At 35.8% G+C, this 13037-nt stretch overlaps 1 protein-coding gene across 2 annotated transcripts in view; it reads left to right on the top strand.

Annotated features, from left to right (window-relative positions):
- Positions 1-13037, top strand: part of LOC128031477 (MAM domain-containing glycosylphosphatidylinositol anchor protein 2) — a 125431-nt gene that overhangs the window by 43762 nt on the left and 68632 nt on the right. For both annotated transcript variants that reach the window (XM_052619765.1, XM_052619764.1), the window contains exons 3-5: positions 5477-5651; positions 10021-10217; positions 11441-11573. In XM_052619765.1, the coding sequence (XP_052475725.1) occupies positions 5477-5651; positions 10021-10217; positions 11441-11573 (505 nt within the window). The remainder of the gene's footprint in view (positions 1-5476; positions 5652-10020; positions 10218-11440; positions 11574-13037) is intronic.

Here is a 13037-nt window from a genome sequence, read left to right as displayed (position 1 = left end):
ACTTTGTTCTGAGACAGTACAAACACAACATCTAAATGTTGTTCTGAAATGGATAAAGTATCAAAGACCATTTTGTGTAATTATTAGGAACAGATGCACATTCCTTTCATGTTTTATTAGCACAGTCAATGCATGTGTATATACTGGTCCAAAGACTGAGTGTTTAGCATGGACTCTTTAGCTCCTGCTGTTTGATGCCATAACTACACCATCTGGACCCATAAACATCTTTCTCTGTTGACGTTCATTCAGAATATCCCAGAAGCAAATTCTGTTAACTTAAGAGCTATTTTTATCATGGTTATAGTAACATCAGAGGATCTTTCTTTTTTATTGATAACACTGAGGACAGTCCAATCAGTGAAATTATTAAATATTTGATTCAAAATGACACACAACCACAGATGAAAACAAAATACTTTTTGTTGTTTGTCCTTAATCTAGTACTACAAATTGTGTCCAAACACTCTGACCGTGTGCCTTAATTACCACAGTTTTATTGATGGCTCCATTCCAGAATCTTTGTCTTAGTCAAATTAACACCAGGGCCCTATTAGATAGATTTCTTACCATGCAGCAAAGCATATTAATCTGCTAATTAGCATGAACTCTCAAAACATCCCCATCTAAGGTTTCACCAACACTTTGTTTCAGCTCTGCCATTGCTGAACCGGTTCCCATAGATCCCACAGACAGTGAGTGGGCCAGAGAAAGATACGCCCAGGGATGCTTTATGATAGACTGAGGGGGCTGGAGGCTATATTTAGCACGCATTCTGTCTGCATTTGACACACTGGGCCCATCGTCACAGAACTCCCATCAGTGTTCTGGCTCAGGCGCTCTGTGGCACTGATCCACTTAATGCTGGCAGGGGCAGAAATCTCAGACTTGACAAATTTATGAAGATGAACTAAAGATTTGTAATAAATTGTAATAAATGGGATTTATATTCATCAGTTGATAACTGATTAAGTTTACACCATCCTTATGTCATGGAGCTTAAATGTGTGGACCCCATTGAATGTGCGGACAAAAACAGATGAAATATTGTTCAAAATTTATTTTGTGTTCCACAGATATTTAAAAAAAAATGTTTCAACTGTTTTTGTCCATAGAATCAAAGTAACTTAGATCCAAAACACATGCATTGGAACCCATTGACCTTCATTGTATGGATCAAAAAAGAAAGACAGAAAGAAAACAGACATTTTTCAAAATATCTTCATTTGTGCTTCACAGAATAAAGTCACATGGGTTTGGAACAATATGAGATTGATTAAATGAGGGCAGAAATTTCATTTAGGGGTAAACTAGTCCTTTAAGGTGAAATCCTGAGTTTCAATAACTATAATGTGAAAATTTCCCTTCCCTCCTTTACTCAAAATAATATTTTCCCCTGTATTATATGGTTTGAGTTCTGAAGGGCTGTCATTTCCACTGTTTTATGACTATTTATGGAGGCACTTTGGTTGTGAAGACAGTGGGCTGCCGTCAAATTGTTTTCACTTTCCACCCCCAGCATATCGTTTGAGTCATGATCTCTACTAACACAGAAATAAATAATAAAACAGAGCTTTTTGATTTATGTGCTACTTTTTTATTCCACACAGTCCCAAAGTCTTGAATGCATACATTAAATGAAGGAAGTTAAAGTACAATAAGTATTAAGGGTTCAAGTGGGTCATCTTTTTTACATATTATACTGAATTTCTGTCACATAATGCACAAATGATTATTCAGTTCCACTTCCTATTTGTGCACTGTCAGCTATGGCCTACCTCAGTGCATGGAGACATACAGGGCTAAGCACTTTTCTTTAGCTGCCTTATTTCCTGTTCGAGCTCACAAAGAAAGCCAGCGTATCTAAGCCCTGTGAGTTCCAATACGCCGTTATTCCTAACCAACATCCAATACGTGTGTAAACAAATCTGCCCACCCTCCATCCTCAGCAAAGCATGAAATGGATTTCATTCTGCCACTTCCAAAGGTTACGACTCTGTTGGGCTCCAAACCACAGTGTTTTTTTTTTGTGTTGTTTATTTTTTTCTTCGTAGACCTTCGCAAGAAGAAAACTGAGGCCTAGGCGAAAGCAGCTCTTGGAAACTGCAACAACAACAGCTGTCACGATGTGTTTCTGATAAATTTGGGACACAGATCGACCTTCAAGTGGGACTTAAATATACTATGTAGGAATAAATAAAAGTTATTAAAATAAATATGTAAAAATACAGATCACAATGCAAACGGGAGAATTATGTTATGATCCGTAAATAGTGAACGTAAGAACAGTTGCTATTTAGGTTTGTACGTTAGCATGGACTCACTAACTTTAATGCTAACATTAGCTATTTTTAGCCATGACCGAGAGATACCTTGCCGAGCACAAGATGACATTAACGTTCTGCTTGAGCAGATGAAAATTAGTACCAGAAAATAAACGTTTTCACCTTCATTGTGATTGGGGTTGAATGCTTAGGGACATTTTGCTCCGTATTGGTTGGATTTAGGAAATGGAATAAATTAAATTGCATTACCTATCCTGTCAGGATAACTGGAATTAGTTTTACAAGTACCCTAGGCACATCGTTTTTTCCATTTTTGTAGCGTAAACACCATTACACGGGTGCAAGCTTTGGATCATCCAATGTTTCTCTATGGTGCTTGAAACCTAAAGATGTCTGAGTTCTGCTCTCCGTGCAGCTGATACTCGACTGCCATTGGCTCATCTGCATTCAAGGGGAGGAGCTTACAGATTGGTTAATTAGTAAGAGAGGGGCTAATAGTTGGGGTGAAGAAGAAGTTGCTGCTTGGAAGAGGAAGGCGGAGCTTTGATCTTTGTAGCTGGACTCAAGCTGAGTTGCTCCCGCCTCTGAGGTTCTTGAGCAGCAGGGATGATAAAGGGGGGTTCTGTTGTAATGTAGGTCATCTACACAGTAAGTCTCACTCAGGACTCAGTTAGGCCAAGCCAGGCCTGAATGGGCAATTTGCTCTACTTGTCTGGCTGGTTGGCAGACAAGTACACAGAGGGAGCTACAGAATCTCTCTCTCTCTCTCTCTCTCTCTCTATGCCCGGCTGAGCTTTGTGTGCAGCGTCTTTTCCCTGATGTCTCCATGCTTCCTTTTAAGTTATTTTATATTTGTGTGTGCGTGTTATAAAAAAAAAAAAAAAGCTAATTGCTATTTGAGATCATTTGTATTATTTGTTTGTTTGCCATAAAAAATTTGAATGCAACAATTAAGTAAGGCAAGAATATTTGGGGTATAAAGTGGTATTTTTACAGTATATTATATTTACTGTTTTGATAAATAGTCCTACTCGGGCTGTAAATATTTTCCTTCAGGGAACATATGTTATTTCAATATTTACAGGTGGTAGTCAGTGATTTAATTGCTGTCCGAAATCAAAAATCGTGTTTTTCTTCCACATCTCGGGGGGAAATGCTGGGCTGAATTTCATGCTGTTTCCAGTCGAGCTCCAGGTTTGTGTGCGAATTTAATTCCATTTTAAATCGAACGGTTTACAAGAATAAATCCATAGAAGTGCACTGATAAAAAAAAAAAAAAGTCACCACCCACCCACAGGGAGTAAGAAAAATGGTCATTTAGAGACAAATTGTGTAAACTTAAAATGTGGAGTAACAAAGAAAAAAATAACTATTTAGAGGGGAATGATGTAAACTTGTATAATTGGGCATTACTATAAATATATCTTGATATATAAACCTATACATGTTATGTGGAATGACAAAAAAAAAAAAATTTTAGAGGCAAATCATGTAAATTTCTAAAATGGGCCGTTACTGTGAATATGCTTTAATATATAAACCTGTATATACATGTAATTATGTGCCAATTATATCTTATAAGAGGCGAATCATGTAAAATGGTAAAATTGGACATTAATATAAATATATTTTAATAAATAAGCCTGTAGTTTTATGTTATTATTTGGAGTTAATAAGAAACCACTTTATGAGAAACTTCAAGGCTGTCAAATAATAGAAGATCTTTGTCGTCTGTGATCCAAATTCATTATGTGCAGATTTATTTTTACAGACATCCTGCTGAGAAATAATTACCATCCAAATAGAGCTTATGCCATGTATTGATCTGGAGATCAGATTTGTGGTAGAGTATTTGCTCATTTCCAAGTCAAACCCTTAATATAAACATTAGCATCATGATTAGAAAAGTCACTGAAACATTTTCAATAGCACATTTAGTTGCTATTTTTCAATATCATTCTCATTACACAGAGCTATGACAAAACGTGTGATATGAACTGGAGATGCTTCCTCTGTATTAGATACATTGCTGCTCCAAGCGATTTCATATAGTGTTGGAGAGAAAATATGCCATTGCAATGTATCTGTTTATCCAAACTCAAACTTTGAAATATTTTTTGCAGTAATTAAAATAAAGCTGATTTTTTTTTTATATAAGATGAAAAACCTCAATGAAAATGAGAAATGTCACCATGGAATAAAATTGTTAAATAACTGTTTCATTTTCTAAAAAAAAATAAATAAAAATAAAATAAAAACTAAATTACTGAAATTAAAAAAGCTAATAAAATGACTAAAACTCATAACTAAATTACTTAACAAACTAAAATTCAAAAATGATAAAATAAATAAATAAACACTATAACATTATATAAATAATGCGAAAATAACAATTGTTTCATGTTATATTTTAAACTCACCAACATTATCATAATTTTGTCTTTTTATCAGTATTTACCATGTTTGAAGGTCTATGAGCCAAAGTGCTTAACCAGAGAAAGACAAGGAGGAGATGAACCCCTCGCAGAAAAATGAATGTGAACATCGCCACATTTATTATGGTCCTGCGGACCCACTTTATATTAAGTGGCCTTAACTACTATTTACTTACATTTTAATTAATAATTTAGTACAATGTACTTATTGTGTACATACATGTTTTTACATTGTACTTATATTTAAAAAAAAACTGACATGTAATTACATCTGTATTTAATTTCTGTAATTACATTTATAATTACACTGTTGACCCATACTTTACACCTTAACCCACCCTTAAACTTACCCATACCTCCAACCTTCTCCCTAACCTTACCCCTATCCCACCTTTATAGCAGCAAAAGTGTTTTACAAAACAATATGAACACAGTAAGTACTTATTATTTTATGTAAGTACATAGTAGTTAAGGCCACCTAATATAAAGTGGGACCGGTCCTGTCTTTCAGTTAATAGAGTCAACCTTTTTTTTTTTTTAATGTAGAATGCAAATACACATAAGCACCAGACTGAAAATGATACTTTGAGTTGCAAAAATAGCTAAATCTATGCCACTATTGTTGTCATATTTCTTATTTATTATTGAAACAATGATATCATTATTATCTTTATCTGTTTTTTTACTCAATCCATTTTTATCTAAGGTAGGCACTCTGTTTCTGAGCTGATGTGATTTTTTTTCTCTCTCTCTCAGATACGATGGACCAAGACAGCAGGAAGTGCTACTGACCGCATCCAGGACTCCAGCGTATTCAACGAGACACTGCGCATAACCCGCATCCAGAGGCACCAGGGCGGCCGTTATTACTGTAAGGCTGAGAACGGCCTCGGCACTCCCGCCATCAAATCCATCCGAGTGGACGTCTACTGTGAGTTAACAAGCTCATTCGCCTGTCAGCAAAAAAACCATGCACTTGACACACACTCTTGCAAGTCAACTATAGCTCGGTATTAGCTTTTGCTGACTGTGCCTCCATTTCTCTTTTAGCTTTTGAGATGCATACTCAACCTTGATTCAGCACTTCACTTAAGCCCTTAGGTTATGAATTGTGGATAATCAGTTGGAAAGACACACTTATCAACAGAAGTGTTATACTGTAACTTCAATTTTATAAACCTACAAAGAAAAGGGAAAAAAGGGCTTTCTGATTGTAGCACTGCAAAAATGTATATATCAAAATTATATATTTAATATAAAAGTTATATATTCTATTATTAATAATTATAATTGAGCATTGTAATGATTATTTAGATTATGAATTGAGTACTCCTATTGAAATGATTGAAGCTTATATACCTTTAAGCTTGCTGAAAGAATTAAATTGCTGAATTAAATTGCTGAATTAAATTGTATTTCTCTTTTCTCTTTTCATGATTATGAAAATTAAAAACAAATTTAGTGTTTTTTAAATGTTTCTATCCCTTGCTTGTTAAGCTATTGCAAGTGCCCATTATTCAAAACTATTTCTCTGAAAAAAAAAGGATAAATGTTAGACACAGTAATCTAAATAATTTATCATGGCTGGATGACCTTCCAGCATTGTTTATAATGGGCCAGAATGTTTTCTAAGCATCAATGCATCTCTCACAAGCTGCTTTATGCAGCTCGGAGAGAGACAGTAGCATAAATTCCAAGCATATTTTACATGCCTACTTTAGCACAATATTCAGTAACAAAACAGGGTGTTATAATGATTAAATCTTATCCTCTTAAGGAGCTAGCCATTAGCTGTAACCTTTGTGCCCTTCAGCAAAGAATGCCCCTGAAATAAGTGTACAGTAAGTCACTTTGAATAAAAGCATCTGCTAAATAGCTGCTTAGAAAATATTTTATCCACTTATGGTTTCATTTAATGATACAGGCACAATAACAAAGCGTTTTAATGACTGGGCAATAACACAAGCAGTGCTCAAGGAAACAATATACTGTTAGGACATTTGCAAAAATGTTCATTTAAATTCATCAAAATTTTACCCCCAAGGCACTTTCTGTATATTATTGCCTAGTTATGCTGTCTACAATAGCTGAAGTTTTCATTGCTGTATAAGTGAGATTTTCCAGATTTCTTTTTACATTTTGAATATTTTATGCATTTATTTAAAGGGACAGTAAATGCATTTATAATGTAATGTAATAAAAAAAATGCAGTTTTTTATTAAATGCAGAACTTCCTATTAATCAAAGAATCAAAAAAACATTCAGCAGCACTGTTTTCTACTACAATTTAAAATCAATGTTGTTTTCAACATTGATAATAAGAATTTTTTCTTGAGCACCAATAAAATCAGCATCTTAAAATGATATCTACTAGATCTTGTGACACCGAAGAATAAAGTAACAATGAGTAAAATGCAGCTTTGCAATCACAGAATTAGATACATTTTTTAAATATTTCAAATAGAAAACAGCTCTTTTAAATGAAAATATTATTTCACAGTCCAACAGTTTTGACTATATATTTTTTTTTTATAAAAAAATACATGAAATAATTCCTTAAAGCATAAAAGACTTCTTTCAAAAGCATTTAAAATATTTCCAACCGCAGACTTAAAATATATATATCAAAGAATACATTGAGGTGTCTCATCATACTAGTGATTTATGGAAACCATTAACTCTGCTTATGTTTCATTACCACTTTATGTTTGAAATGAATTACCTCTGATATTGTTGGACTTATGGGAGCTATAATGGAGCATGTGTTATTTCATGTATTTCTTGTCTTCCACATTCTTATATCATCAAAAGCTAGATTTTTCTAATGTGACTCATCATAAGAGCATATCTCATCTAGGTCTCTTTCAAAGAGTTTTGCCCTCACACGCGTCATCATTTTAAGTCCACGAACACTTTTATTTTCTTCGAGATGCCACATGCCCTCATTATCGACTTAAAGGTACTTCTCGTTGAAGTTCTGGCAACCACAGACTTTGCTGCAATCAAACTCAAGCCTTTGAATAGGTGATGAAATACTTAAAATGAGAGGTTTAATGAATGAGTGAAATGAAAATGAGGATTTTTCTTCAAAGAGACATCGGTGTCAGTAAGCTAGCTCCCCATATTTCTCAATTTTTCAAAGGTTTACTCCTCTGCTATCAGAACCATCAAAAGCTATCACAACCTGTCAAAAAAAAGAGTTGTGTGTTGCCTCTGTTCCCTACAGACACGGAGGAGCCATAGATGTTGTAAAGTGATTTACGGTAGCACAGAGAGATGAATAGGAGGAGCGATGGACGATGGCAGGCAGCATTGCCGTGGGGAGACAATGAGGAGCAAGTCATTACCCTTGAATTAGAGAACAGGCCTCAGCTTGTCATTTTTATTCCAGGTTCACGGTGGACTATTCGCTGGTGGGCACTCACTTTTATTGATCAGAGACATGCTACTCCTGATGCAGTGATCAAAGCCTAGACACAATGATAAACAATGGGGGTATGAGTGGTTATGAACGAATGAATGGAATAGTGTCTCTTCTGTGGCTTGGTATGCTTCCAACATTTTTTTTTTTTGTTTTTTTTTGTCATAAGCAAGACTGTACGACATTCACATTAGATGATTTGATAGAATTTTATGTAGAAAGGGCAACAGCACATCACATAAAAATAAATGATCATTAATGTTTTCATGACCGCTGGCCAAATTCAAAAACGAAAAACTAAAATTAAATCATCTTTGACAGCCGGGGGGGCCCCCTGGTGTTTCGGAGGCCCTATGCAGCTTGTGTATTCTGCTTATAGGGAGGATTGCTTTGCTCATTTAATTTCAAATCTATATGACTTTCTATTTTGTAAAGCATAAAAAAGGTTCAGTATTTCAACTGTAACCTGGCGTGCTGGAAAATATCACCAATGCTGTCTGCCAAATAGTTATTGAGCAGATCGATTAATGATTCGAAAGAAAGATTTTGAAAGGCTTGGTTTATTTATAGCTGAGAGTCTAGAAAGGTTTTTGCTTTGAGGACAGTCTGTAAAAGCACATGCCTCCTCGTTCAAGCACTCTATGATAATTATGGTGGCTCTTGAAAAAAAATTGCAGTTGTAAAAATACTCACAATTCAAGTGCCAAAATAACAGGCGCCCCAGTGGTCCATCATTTTAGAAATTATGTTTGCTGTTAATGCTTGTGTGTTTTTGCACCCACTTACAGCTGTTTTCAATGCTTAAATTTATAGATTCCTAATGGAACTAAAAATCCTAAATAAAGAAAAAAAATTTGAAAGAGGAATACTGATCCTTAAAAAAACGAAGATTTCAGGTAACACTGCACAGTGTGATTAAATTTGTTAACATTAGTTAATGCAAAAACAAACAATAAACAATGATTTTTACGGATTTTATTTATGGAGATGAATATTAATTTATAAATGATTATATTGTTTAATATGACTAATAGTATTTTAATTATGTAAACCATTGATAATTAATGTTTGTTCATGATTAACTATTGTATATACTGAATGCGTATATTAGAACTTTTAGAACATTGTTGATTTTGGTTAATAATGTACTGTTCATTGTCACTTGTAATATGTTATATATCGCATTAACATAAAGAACCTCATTATAAAGTGTAACTAGATTGCATTTGATTTAAATAAAATGCACTTTAACTGCTATTTAAGGAGTTAGGTTGATGTTAAATGATGTTGGTGTTAAATATGGAGTTAAACAAAAATGTAGAAAGTAATTTATGTGTATCTTGGACCGTAAACAAAAAGGCTACTTTATGAATTGCGCTCCAGTAAATTTCAATTCTTTTATAGGCTCCTGCTGAATTTAGGATATTTTTGGCTCATTAAGCAATCCGACAATTTATTTCTTCAATCTCTGAGCAGCTTGGAAGAAACCGGGGGGAAAAAATCTGCTATATCACACTATAATGTTGGAATTATTCCACATTTAGAGGTATATTTAGCAACAACGCAATGATAGTAGTGGCACACAACTCTTCCTGGTGTTTGTACCACCATAATGCATTTCAATTGAGCTCATGACTTTTTTTGAAATTGGGGCAATAATATGGATGCATGAAGTGGGGCATAAATAAACCTAAATATGGATGTTTTTGTTTACCTGTAACCCAGTTCTCTGTTTATTTACATTCTGTCGTTTCCATACTTCTGTCCTACATGCCTGTGAATATTAAAGGCTTTTTTACATACACTACATACACACATTTTTCAGGGCAGTTTGAGCAATGTTAAATCAGTGTGACCAACCCATCCATTTACATTTCAGATTTAGATGACCCCATTGTGACGGTCCATCAGAGTATAGGAGAGGCAAAGGAGCAGTTCTACTATGAGAGGACAGTGTTCCTGCGGTGTGCTGCCAATTCAAACCCTCCGGTGCGGTACAGCTGGAGACGGGGAAGGGAGTTCCTGTCTCAGGGTTCGGACAAGGGTGTGGAGATCTATGAGCCATTCTTCACCCAGGTAAGACATTAGCTCAGACGTACTGTATTCACAGCAGTAATGTAATTTGGAGTAGACGTCACAGTTACGGAGCGAATGCAAACCATTTTTACAGCTATTTAAACTTATAACATTTAACATAACATTTACCCATTTTGTTTAACAATTCTGACTTTTTTCAGTTAAGTTTTTTAATTAAATATATGGCATTAGTGGAACAGTAGGACACACATCTTTTGACAGTAAAAAAAAAAAAAAAAAACTTCTTTCAAAACGCAGTTATGTCACATCCGATAAGGCACAGTGATTGGCCCAGAGTGGATCCATACTGGTAATTAGTCATAAGACATAGGGTATTTCAGGACCTGTTCCGCTCTTATTCTTATTCCCAACAGAGAATCAATCATGCAGCATTAGTCTGTGCACTTAAGGGAGATTCTGCATGTTGTTTTCAATAGAGCCTTCTTTATCTTTCAGCCTCTTCAGAACTATGAATATGAAACTAATGCACTGCAGCTTTCTGTCAATGTCTCAGGTTAGAAACAGATCAAAAGCTTAGTATCTTCAGAACGTTTTGGTATTAAGCAGTGCCACTATTGTGAACTAATGGACTTAAAGTGCCTATCTTTGTAGAACTGACCTCAAATAATTTACTTTTCAGATAAAAGTGAGCCACTTGTGCACATAATTAACTGGTTTTTAACTGGTTTGGCTTCAAAATATAAGCTTATTTATTTTGCCATCATAACCATGCATCATTATATGGTTAGTTGCATTTAATTATTAGTATTTAGCATTGTTTCCATGCTGTTTATGATCAGCATAGATCTGTGCCGATTTTTGGGGGCCGTTAAGCACCAATTAAAAATCAGTGCTGTATTGTAAAATGAAACTCACAGGACTTACAAATTGTGTAAGATTACTCTATAAAGATCCAGCGGCCAAAAGGGGTTCAAGACCAAAATTAGCACATTATCAGAAGTCTTTTAAAGCACAAAAAAGCTCAGATTAAAAAGTCAGATTAATTGGATATGGCTATTTTTTTCTCTCTCTTTGCTGATTGTATTCCGAATATTGCTTTATGTATGGAAAAGTTTTCAGTTTGTCAGTTGACAGTTTGTCTAACAAAACAGAAGTTATATATATATATCTTAATATCATTAATATTAATAATTATTAAATGTGAACTAAAGCAAAACCCATTGAGTTCCTGCTTTATAAAATGTTGTCTGCTTGGGTTGTAGGGGGAGACCAAGATCCTGAAGTTGAAGAACCTGCGTCCGCAGGACTATGCTAACTACACGTGCACTGCCTCTGTTCGCAATGTCTGTGGCATCCCCGACAAGAGTGTGCTATTTCGGCTCACCAACAAAACCGGTGAGAGCAATACCAGTGCTTTCTCCTTGTGCACAGTATTGTGTTGTTAGTCACCTTTTGCTATATTTGAGCCATCCAATGAGTAAGAAACTACATGCGAGCAGCACCACAGAAGCAACTCTCAAAAGGAATTGCCCCGAAGCTCTTGTCACCACAAGTGCTGTGTGGTCTGATAATCAGTGAGCTGTGAGGGCTGCATGTGTTATTGAGTATGTTACGCCTGTTACATTTAGAGGCCTGCTGCTACTTTTCTCCTCCTTCATCGGTTGATGGCTGAAGAAACCGCCCCAGGCAGATGTTTTCACTGGCCTTGCATTTAATTCAGTCCACGGCAAAACCATATTCTTAAGGAAATGGCCCTGCGGGTCCCTGTGCTCCTTATCTGTCTCGGTGGGCTTCACATGCTGCTGCGACGAAGACCTGACCTTTACGGAATCCATTAAAGAATGAACAGAGTCGGCAGACCTTTCCTTCTGGCCATCTCTGTTCTTCTATATCTCTCTCACTCTACCACCCCTCCCATCCTGCTCATTTTCTTGCACTATACTTCTTTCTCATTTCTTTCTCACATTTCTGGCAACACATCGGCTGTTGATGATGTTCACGGCACAATCCCGAGGGTTGACTGATTGCTTTGCCTTTCCATCATAGCATGCCAGTTTGCTCATGGGAGCAGACCTTGATTATATAGATTGGATATAGCACATGTTGCATTACAGGGCAAAGTAAATCAATCCCTTTGGGTGATAATTGTAAACACACACTATTTTAAAGTATTAACACATTGGGGTAATAAGGTAAACCACCATAATTGTCATCAAGCTATGACGGTATGTGAACTTTGTGTATATTTTCTGTAAATACTCACTTGAAGATGGTCATGCACCTGGTTTTAGGCCCCGTCCACACGGAGATGGAGCTTACCCCAATCCGATCTTGTTTTTCCCTCGTCTTAAGAAATATCCACGTCCACACGAAACCGCATAATGATGTAGTATACATGCCAGACCACTATGTGGCGCTGTAATTCTGCCACAGAGATACACTAAAAACAGAGAAGAAGACTTGGACTATGCTCATAAACATTGCGCGTGGTACACAAACGAACATGGAACAATACATTTATTAATCAGTGTTAATGTTAGTTAATAAAAAGACAATCGTTTAGTGTTTGTTCATGTTTTTGTTGCTGTTATGTGACGTAGAGGTGTCTGACTAGGGGGGAGACGTGGGCTGATGACATCATCGTTTCAGAAAATATACGGATTAGCCGTCCAGACGAAAACGCAAAGACGGCGTTTTCAAATTTATCCAATCTGGGACCGTGTGGACGAAACGCCTATCCGATAAAAAATTTGTGCGTATACACAGAAACGCGTCTTCGTGTGGACGGGGCCTTAGTTCCTGGTTTCGTTCCTTGAAAATTGCATCATGCCACTGAATTAATATTCATGAGTCAAGATG

Source organism: Carassius gibelio, chromosome A17 (assembly GCF_023724105.1).
Source record: "Carassius gibelio isolate Cgi1373 ecotype wild population from Czech Republic chromosome A17, carGib1.2-hapl.c, whole genome shotgun sequence".
NCBI classification, from domain to species: Eukaryota; Metazoa; Chordata; class Actinopteri; order Cypriniformes; family Cyprinidae; genus Carassius; species Carassius gibelio.
This window is presented reverse-complemented; position numbering and strand designations above follow the sequence as displayed.